The sequence below is a fragment of the Myotis daubentonii genome, chromosome 6, assembly GCF_963259705.1.
Source record: "Myotis daubentonii chromosome 6, mMyoDau2.1, whole genome shotgun sequence".
Taxonomy (NCBI): domain Eukaryota; kingdom Metazoa; phylum Chordata; class Mammalia; order Chiroptera; family Vespertilionidae; genus Myotis; species Myotis daubentonii.
In genome coordinates this window covers 76,755,961-76,773,968 of record NC_081845.1, presented here as the reverse complement: position 1 = coordinate 76,773,968, position 18,008 = coordinate 76,755,961, and the positions used below count along the sequence as shown (strand labels likewise).

Here is an 18,008-nt window from a genome sequence, read left to right as displayed (position 1 = left end):
CAGGGTCAGCTGCTCTGGGAATGTGGCCGGTGACCTCCCTGATGGATTACTGTCCTGCAGGCTGCTTCCAAGTCAGTGGAAAGGTAAGCATTTTTTTTTCTGTAAGAGTGCAGACTGCTTTGGAACATGTTTCAGTTCCAACTGATCAAACTGAAAGTATACCCTGGGCGCACTGGCTCAGAGGGCGCGGGGCTGTGACTTTGGGGGCAAAGTGATATGTCATGTCAACACAACCGCAACTGCTAAGCTGCTGGGCTTAGGGGATAGTGAGCTGTAGTGCTGAACCTGCTCGCTTTGATTAGTCATAAAGACACAGGAAAACTCAACCCAAATTCCTTTCTCAAGTTAGAAATACACATTGTCATTCTAATATCCAACAAGTAACACTTTCCATTTTCATAGTCCTTTTCCCTGAAGTCTTGTCAGTTTAACTTGGCTTGTTGTCTTCACTTCTAAAACAGCAATGTTGTGAGTGTGAGTGTGTGTGTGTGTGTGCGTGTGTGTGTGTGTGTGTGTGTGTGTGAGAGAGAGAGAGAGAGAGAGAGAGAGAGAGAGAGAGAGAGAGAGAGAGAAAGAAAGAGAGAGAGAGAAAGAGAGAGAGAGAGAGAGAGAGAGAGAGAGAGAGAGAGAGAGAGAGAGAGAGATTGAGATTGAATTCACAGGAGAGAGACTATTATGGAAATATATTGTTAACCAAATGCAAGAGCAAAAACCTATTTCACCCGCCACCTCTGTAGATGTCACCATGAGCAAGAGAAAACATGTCAAAAGTCTCTTGGAAACTGTGGACACTGAGTGTAGAAAAGTTGAGAAAATGGAACACAGCAGCCTTGGATCCCCAACTGTTTTTAATCAGCTTATATGTTATAAACTCTGGAGGGATGGGTTTTGTTTCATATTAGAATCATTGTTATTTACAAGTTATCATCCATCAATGTTCTTTTTAAAAACCTTGCATTTTATTTTTCAATGTTTTTTGTTGTAGTTAAAAGAACTGCATTTTTTAGACGCACACATTAAAAAAGCACTTTTCCAAGATCTCCCAGTTCTCACTAGATGGGAGTATTTTCTAACGCTCCAAACAAATGCTCTGCTATGAAGAATTGATTTTAAAAAGAAAATGTTCCTGCCCTTACATTGACTACACTGTCTTTTCTATAGCCATTTAAAAAATAAAGCCCAGAACCCAAATAAGGGGACAGATAGTATCAGAAGAATTAAAAATAAAAATCATATTCCAGTAGAAAAGGCTTATGTTTCACTGAAAAGTGGTAATTACAAAGGTACCAATTTGTTCAGCTGTTATTTGTCATGATCATAAACTGATATTCTGGGGTTTGCTTTTGTGTCCACTTGGCAGATTCAACTTACAAAAAATGTTTAATCTGTAGCGACAAATTCACCTTTAAGAAATTCCTCTGTAGACATTATCTTTCCACAAGCAGTGGGCATATATATATATACCACACTTCTTAGTATCTATATCTCTGACCTGCAGATGCCACAAGGGCTGCTTAAAAGTGGTGATGGTGGTGGTGGGGGAGGTGAAAAGTCTCCCTGTATTTGCCTACATGCCATGTGCACACACAGACAAGAAGGTAAGAGCCAGAGGATTTTCCAGAAGAGTCCACAGCTGCTGGTTGAGGCTTCACAGTTGCCAAAGCTGATAGATAGACTCAGGTAGGGATGCTGGGAAAACCAGAACATTCTGGGAATTCTTGTCTGCCTTTTGTTCTTCACTGCTGCCTCCCACCTCACCCCAACTGGACTACAGATAGATCCTTTAAGTGTTAAATTTTGAACCAAGAGCAATAACAAGAGGTCAAAAGTTAGAGCATTTCTCAATGCTAGGTCTGAGCTAGATTTGCATTTGACTCTTGGATACCACAGGAAATACATTCCTGATGTGGCTCTTGGGACGGGCTATGACTCCTGGAGGCTGCACTGAGTGGAGTATCCTTGTCCACTCCTGAATGGGTATGGTGGTTACATGGACTTCTAACTTGATCATGGAGAGCTTACAGGACCCTTGAAGAGCTATGTGGAATGAGAAGAGACCTACATGAAAGGCATTCATTGTCTCAGAAGAGGACCCATGTCTAATAAAAATATATTTATCCTTGAAACATAAAACATGGAATACCCTCAGGGTCTACACCATGCTTTGCAAACTCATCTATTTTTTTTTTTTTTTTTGCAAAATAAAACAGAATGTTTTACGTCTCGTGGGTATCTACTTTGTACAGTTTCAGAAATAGAGCATTTACCTGTGCTTTTGTTTTGGAAGTAAAAGTTCTTTAAATAAATGGCAGGTATAGGGAAATTGCCACCATTGACAAAAATATAAACAAAACTGCATCTAGCCCTCTGAGCCACTAGATGAACAAGCCAATTTAGTAGCTGCAAACCAGACTTGCCTCCAGGGTTTGAATATAGAGACAAAATCTGAGCAGCTGAGATTTCAAAAGTCACATATTACTCACAAGCCACATGGTGATGATACAAAGGACACATGCAAGGATTGTCTTGAAGCAAATATCACTTGCTGAGGGTCACTTGTTTGAATTTTGAATGGGTTATTGCTTGCCTACTGTAGATTTTAATTTCCTGTTTGGAGTGACCCATTGTGCATATTATATTCCTGGAAAAAAATAATACATTTCTAGTTTAGAAAGGAATTATAGATCTTCCTCTGATATTAAAGAAATAATAGATTTATTCAGGTACGCTCATAACATTTATTCTTTTAAAACATACATACAATTCAGTGATTTTTAATATACTCAGAATTATGAAGTCATCATCACTATTTAATTTCAGAATATTTTCATCACCCCAAAAAGAAACCCTATACTCATTAGCAATCACTCCCTATTTTGCCCTTTTGCTAACACCTGGCAACCGCAAATTATCTCTTTTTCCGGATTTGCCTACTCTGGACATTTCCTATAAATGAATCTTATACTATGTGGCTTTTTGTGACCAGCTTCTTTCACTTATATTATCAAGGATCATCCATTTTTTGTATGTATCAATACTTCATTCTTTTTATTGCTGAATAATGTGCCACACTATATAGATATATCATGTTTCACCATTCATATATTGGTAGACATTTGTGTTGTTTTTAGTTTTTGACTGTTATTACTAATGCTATCATGACTGTTTGTGTACAAGTTTTTGTGTGGAGATATGTTCTCACTTCTCATGTGGAATTACTGGATCATGTTCAATACCCTCCTAAGAATCTTTCTTGTTTTTTGGGGAGTCTTTGGTAATTGTTTGGAGATTGTCTGTTCTGTCAGTGAAGATACTCAATCTTTCTTCACTTTCCAATATTTTATCAATACTTTTTTGTATCAGACTAGAGGCCTGGTACACAGGATTCACGCACTGGTGGGGGGCTGGCCTGCGGGGATCGGTCCTCTGTGGGAGCTCTACTCATCCCGGTCAGCCAAATGGCCGTGGGCCCGCCCTCTGAGTGGCTGCTCACTGGCCTGGCATCTTTCGTGGAGCCAGAACATTCGCCTTTCCAGGGGACCCGGTCGGGACTGGGCCCAAGGACAGTAGCACTGAGAGGTGGCAGAGTAGGCGTCAGCCCTGCGGTGGCCATGAACCCACCTGCCAGCCTCCGGGGTCAGCTCTGTGAACCTGGTGGTGGTGCTGCATGTCCTGCGGGCATCCAGAGGAGGCGGCAGGGAGAGAGGAGGAGGAGCGTGGGGCGAGGAGATGACCAATCGATCACAGCCCCGGTTCCTGCCCATCGGCCTGGGGTTCTCAGCAGGAGCAACTGCTCATCCTAGTCAGCTGAGCAGCGCTCCCACTGTGGTAGCACTGACCACCAGGGGGCAGCTTGTGCATTGAGCATCTGCCCCTTGGTGGTCAGTGTGCTTCATAGCAACTGGTCAACCGGTCGTTCTGCCGTTCAGTCGCTGGGCTTTTATTATATAGGATATTTAACTCTACAGTATGGATATTGAGGTGTCATTTTGATTTTTGTTGTTGTATTTCATTAGTTTCGATGTGGCTTCCTTTTTATATCCTTAGTTATAGGACTTCTGTTCAGCTAGATTCCAGGCAGTTCTGAATGATGCTTGTTATGTCCTTCAGTTGTAATTTTGATGTAGTTTTGGGAGGTTCTGAGAACTGCATTTACCTACACTGCCATCTTTTTTTAAAATATAGTTTATTGATTTTTTACAGAGAGGAAGGGAGAGGGATAGAGAGTTAGAAACATCAATGAGAGAGAAACATCACTCAGCTGCCTCCTGCACACTCCCTACTGGGGATGTGCCCGCAACCAAGGTACACGCCCTTGACTAGAATCAAACCTGGGACCCTTCAGTCTGCAGGCCGACGCTCTATCCACTGAGCCAAACAGGTTAGGGCTACACTGCCATCTTGACTGAAACCTCTGCATGGCATACTTTTACTCAAGGAAACTCTTGTTCTTAAAACATACCTAACATATATTTAAACATATCTCTAAATGAATGGAGTAGATAGCATTCACCATGCATGCTGGTGCTATTTCCCCACCCTCTCTCTTATGCCTGGGAGGAAAATTATTTGATCAGAGGCTCCAACGTGCACAGTGGTTAGGAGCTTGGGGTGAGGGCTTGACTGCCACCTATTAGTTGTGTAACTGTGTCTAATATTTTTAACTCCAAAATGGGCATATTAGTTTGCTAGGGCCATGATAACCCATACCACAGACTTAAACAACAGAAATGCATTTCCTCACAGTTCTGGAGGCTAGAAGTCTAAGATCAAGGTGTTGTCCGTGTTGTCTTTTGTGAAGGCCTCTCTCCTTGGCTTGTAGGTGACAATCCTCTTCCCATGTCTTCCCTCTATGTGTATCTTTGTTCTAATCTCTTATAGGACACCAGTCATACTGGATCAAGGCCCACCTTAATAACCTCATTTTATCTTAATTACCTCTTTAAAGACCCTATCTTCAACTATAGTCTTATTCTGAGTATTGGGGATTAGGAATTCAGCACAATTTTTTTTTTGGTGCGAGACACAATTTGGCTTTTAACAATGAAGAAAATAATAGTATCTACTGTCTAGAGTGGTTCTGAGAATTAATTGAAATAATATATGGAAAGGCTTGAAGGAGTTTCTGGCGCATGGTGAGTGCTATGCAAAGGTGCTGCGTACGAGTGCTACTACCCTGCTTATATCTAGTCACGCCTGCATTGTTTAAGGAAAGAAATGTGGACACTGTATCTTTTTTATTTTTATTTATTACTTTTAAAAAAATCTTCCTGCAACTAGGATAATCTTCACCAGCTATAGGTACTCTGTGCATGTTTGTTGAATCACAACTTTAAACCCTCCCACTGCCCCTGGCACAGGCCTTCCATTATCACTATTCTCTTCGTCTCCAACCAGCTCTGTGTCCCACCATCCCTCTACTACTAACTGGATCCTGAATTCAGAGGTTCCATTCACATATAATTTCAATGATTGCCTTGCTTTTAACACAGGCCAGGCTTGCATTCTGATAAACCTAGAAGACTTCAATTTTCAAACTGTTAGGGCAGCAGCTAACATGTATGAGCCCCTTTCTGGAATTCAGAGTTGAGTCAAAGAGGGAAGTTCCTTTTGCCCATGAATGTCATAGAGCGTTTTTGAATTATGCTAAAGCAGGAATGGTTAGGCCTATTATATGTCCACTTCTGAAATCCTCAGCTCTTCCATCATGGTGCAGAGTAGGCTTTAGCAACCCTGCCTGGCCACAGAGGTCCAGCTACAATCGCGCTAAAAGACAGAGCTTCACAGCACATTACCAAAGTGTTTTCTTAAGAAGTAAAGAAAACACTGCTAGGACATTTGAGTTAAGGTCAGAAACAGATGTTAATAGGACATTTTAAGCAGGTTGAGGGATTAAGCCAACATAGAGATCAGTCATAGCTGACTCTGAAAGCCTTTTTATTTATTTATTTTTTTAATTCAGTCGCCTTTTTATTTTATTTTTTTAATTAAATCTTTATTCTTCAGATTATTACAGTTGTTCCTCTGTTTTCCCCCAAAGCTCCCCTCCACCCGGTTCCCACCCCACCCTCCGCCCTCACTACCCCCCCGCCCCCACTGTCCTCATCCATAGGTGCACGATTTTTTTCTAGTCTCTTCCTGCATCCCCCACACTCCTTTCCCCCCCAAGAATAGTCAGTCCACTCCCTTTCTATGCCCCTGATTCTATTATAATCACCAGTTTATTCTGTTCATCAGATTATTTATTCACTTGAGTTTTAGATTCACTTGTTGATAGATGTGTATTTGTTGTTCATAATTTGTATTTTTACCTTTTTCTTCTTCTTCCTCTTCTTAAAGGATACCTTTCAGCATTTCATATAATACTGGTTTGGTGGTGATGAACTCCTGTAGCTTTTCCTTATCTGTGAAGCTCTTTATCTGACCTTCAATTCTGAATGATAGCTTTGCTGGGTAAAGTAAGCCTTTTTATTTTTTTTATTGCCCTCCACATATCTGGATTGCTGTAAAAACAACAGGGAGAGTTAATTACCAGCAAGCTACACAATTCATTTTCTTTAAGGCATGCAGCAATTTCTAAAGAATTCTGAAAACATTTGTTCCATTCAAGATGTAAATTTCATCTCTTAGCTCATAACTTTGTTTCCAGGAGAAAAGCCAGAACAAAATCAGTTTTTGTGAAAGGAAACACGACTGTTATTTCATGGTGTTTCTCAACGTCATTTGCCAAATTTTTATGGAACAGAATTGGCAACACCCTTTGAATATGGGTGTTGTGGGTCTTAATACTTATAATTAGTTAACCTTTGCTCTTTCCCTTTAATTGACTTTTAAAAGTTTTGAGCTCCCAAATAATGCATAAATGCCTGGACTATCAGGACAGAAATTGGAATCTGAGCGATTAAGACTGGCTGGTTCATATTTGCTCTATGACTATCACATTAGTCCTTTACAATTGATTTATTAGGCCTGCATTCTGAAGTGTATTTTATTCTGCTCCAAAGGCTGTTAATGAATTCTTTGACAGTGGCTGTTTGTCACACACATCTTCCTTCATTCAGAGAACCTACCCTGTTGGAATATTCCCCTGTTGAAGAGTTCGCTTTTCTATCGAGTGACATTTATCTTTATCTAAGGCCAGCTGCCTGACTCCTCTTCAGTGCTCTGTTTATGGGGCTTGGACATCTATAAATGGAAACACTAGCTAACCCGAAATTATCGCCAGGGCTTCCTGATAGAGTCCTGGGCTTTCACAACTTGGAGTGTCCTGCAATATCTAACATGTAAGCACGCCACATCATTTTCTAGACAGAATCCGAATCTCTCTTTTTCTGTTTCTCTCTCTCTCTTTATCATCATGGAATTTGAAAAGCATGAAAAAGGAAGCGTATTAAATGAGAATTTAGAGGAGAAGTTGACGGTAAGATCTGAGAGATTTAGCCTATACAGATTTATCACGTAATTGTCAGAGTGAAGAAATAGCTGCCACAGATTGGGAAAGTTGTGTTAGCCAGTCTGTTTTTTCATGTTTTTATGGTCAACAACCTTGAAGTGGAGAACTCCATGGGCTTTAGGAAAAAAAATGTATTAAAGTTATTAAAAACTTTTCATTAGTAGAATGTGGGCTAAGTTGATTTAGTCAAACGATGTGCTTTACCTTCATTTTAAAAACCAGAATCAATTTATTTTGAGCCCTTATTATGATTGCCTCAATACTAGAAAATTATTTTATTTATTGATATAAAGCTTAGCAAATATTCATAGTCTAATTTCTCCTGGAGATACTAGGAATGTATATCAAAGAAAACATGTCAGTATTATAATGATTTTAATGTTTTATGGAATAAGTTAATGAACTTCTAATGTAAGGATAAAGTTTACAGAAAGTTGTTATTTATTTGCCATAAAAGTTATAAAAGTAACTTTACCTTGATGCCAAAAAATTAAATGTCAATGAACTATTGTGGTCAACTATATTTGCTCAGACAAATATGCTATAACCTTGAGCAGAATCATGGTTCACCTGATGGCCATCAGAGGCTAATTATGTTTGTAAATTTACTGTTAATGGTAGAACAGAACATGGCTAATATTAATAGTCATGCAAGTAGCAAAAAGTAAAACCATATCGATTATAAAACCGTGGTTTTTTAAACTGAAGAGAATGCATTGTTCTGGATGCCTGAGGTTGAGATTTATGCACTATTAACGATAACAAAACTTGAATTATGAATAGAAGGACCATATTGGGTTGAAACTCTTGAGGTATATTAGAAGTGTAAGGTCTTGCAGAAATATATTGGATTAAAATATAACCTTCACTTAAAGGATTTAGGTCATAATTTCGAATGTCAATTGTGGACCTCTCTGCACATGGTTGTCTAAACATGTAAAGGCCACAGACTATTTTGCTTTTTGACTGTTTGTAACAGCCATATATTATTGTAGAACTAACCATGGGTTTTAAGTCAGAAATGTGTGGGCGAGAATTCTTACATCACAACTTCTAAGTGTAGGACTGCGGGGTTTCCTTTAAGCTTTCTGAGTCTACGTTAATGTACTTGGAGTCAGGGAACAGTAATACCTAATTTGAAGGCTGTTTGAGGATTAAAAACTATGATGTATACGAAATCCCTAGACTGAGCCTATCGTTTGCAAATGACTTTCTTTGAAATAACATACCCAAAGTTTACTAATAAAGAAAGAGAAAGCTAAATGCATTTCAAAGTAAGAGAAAATTTCAGATATGCGAACTATAAAGACTTGCTTAATAATAATAAGACCTCTATGGAACCAGATAGACAGTAAGTAAGTGCATGAATAAAGAGTTGCTGTATGTTAGTGTGAAATTTGACCTTGATCTTCCTAGCAATGTTTTACAAGACGTTTTGCAAGTAAACATAGTGGACTTGGGACAAGAGAACAAAAGTGAAAATGATCTCTTATTATTTGAAGTGATTTGATGTATAAACATTTCACTTTCTGGAAGGTCAGACTTTCTGCATGCCTGACTCTACCTTAAACACAGCTATCAATCTAGAATTGAGAACCTACGTTGGAGAAAGTAGCACAAAATTTATGAACATTCTCTGGAGGAGAGGCCTAGGGCTAGCCTCTGATTAACTTCCAGAAGGTTGAAGAAAATGTGGGACAGATCAGAAGGCATGAGGACATCTCATCTGCACTGAGAAGGGATGGTTCTCAGCAGGGAGGGAACGCATTGCAGTTCAGTATTTGGGGCAACTGCCTGTACAAAGAAAACTAGATCCATAATTCAAACACCTTTCAGATATAGAAATTCTGATAACACTGTTAACTTATGTTCAGTATCTCAATGTAAGAGAAGAAAAATAGATATCTTTGAAAGATTTTAATAGACATTATTTTAGTTAAACACTTTGTCTGTTTTTGTGAATAAATATTCCAGAACTTCAACTCGTGGAGCAGTGTATTCCTTGGTAAAACCAACGTAATATAGTATGATTTGCTAGATTGCTGAATATGGTTTAAAATGTAGTTTTGTGGCGTTTAGTAAGTTCTGAAAGTTATTAAATTTATTTTAAATAGTTTATGAAGATGTGGTTTTTAAAAGGACAGAGTATTTTGCCATTAAAATATTTACATATGCTTATAATACTGTTGAGTTATAATATGCATCTTGTTTAAATTTAAAGGTATATTTATAAAGATCATTATCATGAACAATGTTCTAGTATATAACAATTAAATAATATGCATAGTTAGCTTTGTTTGAAAAAACTTTTAAATATAAGATTTGTAGCAAGTAAGAAAATCAGTGGTTAGTAGATTTAAAAAAATCATCAGTTCATTCTACCCAAAGATATAGACAAAAATAAATTAGGTTTCTTTAGTGCATATGCAGTGTGGATTGTACCTTGTGGATTGCTACCTTTAGCTATTGACTTTTTGCCCTTCATTTGTTGCTCTTTGGTGATTAAAAGTAGATTTCTGGCTGCTTGACAACTGAAGGTTCTACTTTTACATCCATTCATCAATTGATAATCAGAAAATAATATCATGATTTTCAAATCATTCAAAATGTCATACATTTACCAATGCCAATCTAAATTCCTCATACATCGGTAGAGATCACCCCGGTTTTTCAACCATGAAAAAGAAAAATCAATTAGCATAGATTTATACAGACATTTTCACCCCTTGAAAAATCAGCATATTAGGCTGTGTTGAATATTTTAGTCAAGTTTGATTCTGCAAAACCAGGTTATATGAAAAGTCATTTTTTTGGAGGGAGTGGAGGAAGGGAGGGGGCTATTTTGTAACAACACTATTCAGTTTTGTTGATTCCACAATGATTAGTGTTCATGCTGAATGGATCTTTTGTTTTTCCTGGTCAGGCTGGAATAAGCATTGTATCATGTGTCTCCCAAAATATGCTTCTTGGAACTCTGATTTTCCAGCTGCCTCACAAAGAGATGCTGTGGTCTATTCTCAGGAACGTTTATGAAACTCTGTGTAGGGAGTTCAGTAGGCAGTGTATTTCCCCATGGAGACTCATATTGTATTCTAACGTGCTGAAGGCAATGAGACCCTCTGGAGCTTAATCTAGTGTTTGTTAAACACCTTACCAATATAGTGTTTTATAATATGTATATGCAGTGACAGTGAATATTTTAAGTAGTGTTCCCTGGGACACACTTTAAAATGATGTGTCAACATATTAATTGTCTGATTTTATTTGTGAGTTGCAGTTTCAGAATAATGATACACAGGACAATAAATTCAAGCTGGGAGTCATTTATATCTATAACATGAAGTTATTTCTGGAATAATTTTTAAAAATAAGTACCTGTCTATTTAGTACGTTTTAATAAATGAGTAAAACTGAGTCAAGAAATTCTGACTACTCTCCAAACTCTTTTTCTTTTCTATTATTAAATGCATCAACAAAGAATTTCACTTACATTTATCTTCAGCTGAAATTTCTTAATGAAAAGGAACAATTCACATATTAATATAGTAGAAAGGATCATGTACCTCAGGGCATTCTGACATAATAATGGTTTCTCTAAGAGATAAGGCAAACAGATCTCATGCATAAATTTAATAATTTCTATCACATTTGTATAATATGTCTCAAGAGACAATCCCATCTTCCCAAGTAATAAATTTTTAATAAATATCACAAGAATAATGATAATAAGGGGATGTCATCCAGCTCCCTTTATATTGAGTTTTGGTAGACACATATCAAAACAGTAGACAATTTCTGAATATCATAAATATTACTTTATTAAGTAAAAGTAACTCTCTGAGTTTGAGAAATATGTAATCTGACAGTGCATCTCAAATTGGAAGCTGAAAACATTTTAAATAATAGAATTTTTACTTTTTACATTTAAAATGTTTTAATTTATTTTGACCTTGATGGTGAAAGACTTATTCAATGATATATAAATTTTCTTATGATATCACACAAAAAAATCTTCTTGAGATTATGCCACTTCATTTTTAATGGTACAATGAAAAAAAAAAGAAATTGAAGAAAATACTGTGGGTAAAGTGTAGAAACACAGAAAAAGGAAATTATGCATTTTAAAATTCTGTGATAATTCAGTGAAGCATAGCTCTTTAACTTAGGTTAAATTAGTTATTAATTCATAGCTTAATTAATACAAATGAAATTAGTTATTTACTAGAAGAGATCTGTTGCAAACAAAAAAACATGAAACTAGCACTTTGGTTACAATTCCCGATGTTATTATCTGCTGGCAAGTTAAAAATGTTAGGGAGCATCCTCAGAGATGCAGCCTAATGTCTATAAGAAATGTCCTAAAAAAAAACCCCAAAATGAGTCTTTCACATCAATACACTTTTCTGAATGTCTATTTTGAGCAAGACAGGGTACTAAGAGCTCCAATGGAAACACACATGATAAAGTCTTGGCCATCAAGGACACCATTATGTTTTTTTAAAAAATTATTTATTGTTAAAAGTATTATATATAGTATTACATATGTCTCATTTTCATCCCATTGACCTTTCCCTGGCCACCCCCACACTCCCAGCACATGCCCTCACCCGCCCTACTGTCTGTGTCCATGGATTATGCTTATACTAGTACGCATGCATACAAGTCCTTTGGTTGATCTCTTACCCCCCTCTCCCCAACAGCCCCCTCCTTCCCTCTGAAGTTTGATGGTCTGTTCGAGGTTTCTCTGTTTCTGGATATATTTTTGTTTATCAGTTTATGTTGTTCATTATATCCCAAAAATGAGTGAGATTATGTGATAGTTATTTTTCTCTGATTGGCTTATTCTGCTTAGCATAATGCTCTCCATGTCCATCCATGCTGTTGCGAATGGTAAGAGTTCTTTCTTTTTTACAGCAGCATAATATTCTACTGTGTAGATGTACCATAGTTTTCTAATCCACTCATCGGCGGATGGGCACATAGGCTGTTTCCAAATCTTAGCTATGGTGAATTGTGCTGCTATGAACATAAGGGTGCATATATCCTTTCTGATTGGTGTGTTTGATTTCTTGGGATATATTCCTAGAAGTGGGGTTACTGGGTCAAATGGGAATTCCATTTTAAATTTTTTTGAGGAAACTCCATACTGTTCTCCACAGTGGCTGCACCAGTTTGCATTCCCATCAGCAGTGCAAGAGGGTTCCTTTTTCTCCGCATCCTCGCCAGCACTTGTTGTTTCTTGATTTGTTGATGATAGCCATTCTGACAGGTGTGAGATGGTATCTCATTGTCATTTTGATTTGCATCTCTCAGATGATGTGACTTTGAACATGTTTTCTTATGTCTCTTGGACTTCTGTATGTCCACTTTCGAAAAGTGTCTATTTAAGTCGTTTTCCCATTTTTTGATTGGATTTTTTATCTTCCTTTTGCTAAGATGTATGAGTTCCCTATAAATTTTGGAAATTAGGCCCTTATCAGATGTAACATTGGCAAATATATTCTCCCATGCAGTGGGCTTTCTTGTTGTTTTGTTGATGGTTTCTTTTGAGACTATTATGTTCTGATTATGAAATAATAATGGTAAGTTTTAGTAGCTTGGGAATATTCTAAGTGGACCAAATAAAAACCTTCCAAATTTGTTTTTCCTCATGTAGATTTACAACACCAAGTCTATAATTATTCATCAGAATGTTTTAATAAAGGGAGCAATTTAAAGCATTTTATGTAGTAACATATTTTTTTTCATCATAATATTTTCAACTGGAGAAGGTCATCCAGCGGACGTGACCACTGGTTGACCCATGAGTTGGACCCTGGGCAATCAGAGGCTCCCCCCAACTCCTGTTCTTGGAATGTACATTATCCCCTGCACCATTCCTACAGTGGGAGCTGTTTTCAAAGACATGGTCATGAGAGTAAGGTATTGTTGAGAACATCTGGATGACTTAGAGGACTGAGCCCAGTTAAAACCTCTATATAAACTTTTAATATTCTGGTGGGCAGGCGCAGAAATCTAATTGTCTTGTGGCTGCCCAAGATAACCTTCACATGTAAGTTCCTTTGCTTATTAAACCTACCACCTACCAATCTGGAGTGGTCTGCTTTTCATGTCTCCTTGTTCTTCATGTAAGTGGGCCAGTTTCAAATTTCACCCAGGAAGCTCCCAATTTTTTGAACTGACATCTACATCTATATTTATTTTTCTAACTGTATCTCAACAGAATAATTGGTTATAGGTACTTAGCAAGCACTGACATACTTGAAGAAAAAAATTATACTGCTGTTGTTTCTGATGTGTCATTTAGAGATTATTTTCAGTAAGGGCATGAATGTTGTTTCTGATCTATACATAATTCCTGACAAGACAACATCATATAATAAAATAAGTGGTAAATTTAGGGTGAAAAATCTCTGGAGGTGAGGTACTAGATTTATGTATCTTTATATCACAATTGATTGCCCTGGATCCTTAATAAACTAATTTGGTAGATCAAAATGAAGGAAAGATGAAAACAAACCAACAATGACATTTCCTTTTCTTTGACATTTGATTATTTATTTTGGAAACCTCCTTCCATTTCTCTGCCACTTGTCAGAGTGGACCAATGACTCTTACTATGTTCTGGGTTTTACTGATAAAGTTGCATGGAATGCCCATTGTGTCTGCATGGCCATTCTGATGGTAGGGGATGTGAGTTCATTTGTCCCAAACTTTAGTCCCTTATGCTGCTGGCTCATGTTTGCTTTTATGGTTGACACTATCATGGAGAATGGTAGGCATTTGGGCATCTTTAAGAATGCTGCTGGTCTTTCTAACATGTTTGTGGTACTTACCAGGATGGCCTATTCATCAACAGTATATTTTGAATTTATTATTCCCTTTTCTCCATAGAGGACCAGAGCTCTGTAAAAAGGTGACATTTAAAATACTCTGTGGAAATAATTAAAAAACACACACAGATGGGCAGTAATGAACAAAATTTTATGGTTAGTGCCTCAATAAGTATCCTTCAACTGGAAGACAAGTAGAAGAAATTCAGAACTAGGATGCTCTGAAGTTCTGAGCTCAATGTTGCATATAAAATTTTAGTATGATTAATTTCTTCCCTTTTCTAAGGGAGCTAAGAGCTCTCTGAAGAGTCAGTAAATTGGATATAGGACTCATCAGTCTGTACCTGGTATTAGATAGTTCACTGATAATGTTTTCCACAGAATTGAGACATCCCTCATGCATTACAAGTAATAATATTCTGGTTTTACTCCACTGAAGATGTATAGTTGCAAAGAGTAACCATAAATGCTGATCATTTGGTAGGTCAAAGTTGAAAAACTAAATAATTGGTCTTAAATCTTTTTTTACATAAGAAATAATTCCACCCTGACCTCTTTCTGGCCTCCTTTTCACAGAGCCACTAACAAATACATTTTTATAAGGTAAAAGTTAATTTGAATTTATAAAGAGCTTATAAAACTCAATACCAAAAAACCCAAACAATCCAATTAAGAAGCATGCAAACGACCTGAATAGACACGTCTTCAAAGAGGACACAAAGATGGCCAAATCACACATGAAAGGATGCTCAATGTCACTAATCAACAAATTTTCAAAAATACATTAGGACTCTGCAGCATGAAATTCAAAAAAGAAGGAAGGAGGTGAGATGCCATGATAATGGTGGACTATGGGGATCAATGGGAAATTACTAAGCAGTGGGAATTGAAATCATAATGGGCATAATTGCAGAATAATGAGTTTTGCATAATGTAGAATGATAAATTGCAGAATGATGATAATGGAGAAATGATGAGTTAGGGCAGGTAAGTGCATGCAGGTGTTCTGTGTACCATCCTACATATCTATGAAAACTGAAACAAAGAGTCCAGAGCCCGTGCCTTTGGGGTGTGTATGTGTGTGTGTGTGTGTAGGTGTGTGGTGGGAGGACTTCTTCCAAAGAAAAGGTCACCATCTCTCCCTAAGTGCCATCTAGTATGGTAAAAAGCATGTTGTATCTGAGTTTAGTAGATCAGTATTGGTGTTAAAGTTGTGTTTGTGTGGTCTTTGACAAATCACTTAACCTTTGGTTTCCTAATCTACAAAGTGGGAGGTTGGGTTGAATTTGCAAAGATTGATATGCTCTTTAGAATTTTATAAGTCTGCAGAAAATGTCCTTTGGCTGTGTCCTTACTAAATCCTTTCCATATCAAATAATGCTTGTTTAGAAACCTTTAAGTAGCTCATATTTTTAAGTCTTTACTGACCAAATGTAAAACAAAAGTCCTGGTTATTAGATTAAACCTTGTCTGTGTCACAGAATGTTTATAGTTTAGTACTCATGAGTTGAATTACATATATTTTCTATATTTTCCCTGTGAAACAATAAAGATTTAAGGATTGGTTTTTGGGTGAAAATTATGGAATAGATGAAGAAAGTATCCTCAATATTAACATTGAAACATTATCAAAACAAAGCATTCTATTTTCTTATAATATTATATAAAATAAAGTGGATGGCATGTTTTCATCAGAAATAAAAAAAATTAGAAAATATAAGGTCAGTGTTTTAAATGTTATTTCTAAAATGGTTTCTTTAGCTCTTATTCATTCCCAATTGTAGTTCTCACTACGCCCTGCAAAGTACCTGACACAGATATCGTAGTCCCTTTACGACTCTAATTTTAGTCCCTTCGCATCGCTGGAGGTTGGGGAAAAGTGGACTGTGTAGAAATGGCAAAATCCCAGCTACCAATTCCATTTCTCTTATCCCTTTAAGAAAAATGAGGACTGTGTTTATTAGAACCCAGGAGGGGAGGTGAAAGTAAAGTGAAAGTGATAAGGATCGATATTTCAACTTCATGGTTCCAATGAAGTTCTGGAAGCCATCCAGTCCTTTGAAAACCACTGCTGATGAAAGCAGTGTCTGCCGATAATGTAAGTCTGAGATGCACTGTTTCAATGGATCTTTTGATACAGCTCTGTGTGATGGTGAATAACAGAAGGGAGATGGATTGCAGGCTTTAACGGAGCTGTGCTTTCACAGTGACATTTATAACACACTGTATGTACGGTGAAATGTTTTCTAGGTTCTCATTGTGGGAATTACTTACATATCTAGGTGTTCCGTCCCATGTCCGGCTCCCCTCAGGGAATGACAAATAGACTGTTGTATTAGTGATGTAATTGCTTAGAGAGTCATGGGCTTTATTTTGCTACATGATCTTCATAAATATAAGGAAGCGATTTTTTTTTAATGGTGAGAGGATGTCTGTGGTTTAATTGCTGGTCTTTCTCTTTTATTTATAACCTTAAATTTTCTCAAGGGGCCTTTCATCAATTTTCTTCTCAGTTAATAGGCGTTTTCCTTGCATGTGTTGCTTCTGCAAAAGACGTCACCCCCAGCTTGTTCTCCAAAAAAGGCCTCGTGCCCTTGTCAGAATGTAGCAATTCAGAGACCACCTCATGCTTTTAAATACGAACTTGATGACATTCATCTCAGGAGCAGATGAGAGAGCCCATAGGCTTGCTTTCCTGAACCTGTTATAATTTCTCTGGGATATCATGTCCTAGGGGGAGACTGAAGGAGGAAAATGTCAGCATGAATTAATAAGCTTATCACAGAGACTTCCTTTAGAATATGTGAAGGAAATGTGAAAAATAAACTTTTTCATTCCTATTTTCTTTTTCCTGTTGAATTCAGCTTTCAGTCTGAGATATCCTGCATGTTTGTTGTTCCACCTGCTTCTGCTCATTCATTCTTCTACCCACCCACCCACCCATCCACCCACCCATCCACCCATCCACCCATCCACCCACCTATCCATCCACCCACCCACCCATCCACCCACCCATCCATCCATCCACCCACCCATCCATCCACCCACCCACCCATCCACCCACCCACCCATCCACCTGCCCGTCCATCCATCCATCCATCCTGGGAGTCCTTTGCTCGCAGCTTCTTGGCCTCCTGGTTGGTGCTATTCCTTTGCATGGGGTGTGGACGGAGAAGGGGTAACTGGTCTTAGAGATTTTTAATCAGTTCTCTTCTTTGAAATCCTACCACAGTCATAACCCCCATGGGATTCGCCTTTCCTGATTCTGGTGGGCTATACAGGGCTTGGAAAGGCATTTATTAGGGCCCCTTCCTGGCTGTGGCTCTGCATCATCTAGCAATAAACCTCCATCTCCTTTTTATCTTCCAGAGATTTATAATATGCTTTTCCAGACTGATGCTCCTCCCCTACCTGATCTCTAACTGTTGTGGATGTATTATTTTAAATTCCTATACTCTCATTTTAAGGGGGTCAAGATAAGGAGATGAGAGAAACTCATGTGTTCCATCAGCCACCTGGAACCAGAAGTCCCTCGATTGATTTTTAACGTTCTTCCTTTAAGTGTTTTTTTTTTTCCAATAGTTGGTAAGCATCGTGGAGCATCCCTATTCTTCGTTGAGAGATAAATGGCATTATGCATAGGATATGCTAAAGGACATGCCAAAAAAGATTCTGAGCATATGACTGAAAACATTATGCCATTTTAAGAAGTTTGGAAATTA

General features: G+C 37.7%; 1 protein-coding gene across 10 annotated transcripts in view; it reads left to right on the top strand.

Annotated features, from left to right (window-relative positions):
- The first annotated feature begins 7,275 nt into the window (after positions 1–7,275).
- Positions 7,276–18,008, top strand: part of MLIP (muscular LMNA interacting protein) — a 249,534-nt gene continuing 238,801 nt past the window's right edge. For all 10 annotated transcript variants that reach the window (XM_059701365.1, XM_059701372.1, XM_059701370.1 and 7 more), the window contains exon 1: positions 7,276–7,420. In XM_059701365.1, coding sequence (XP_059557348.1) covers positions 7,358–7,420 — 63 coding nt within the window. In that variant the 5' untranslated portion in view covers positions 7,276–7,357. The remainder of the gene's footprint in view (positions 7,421–18,008) is intronic.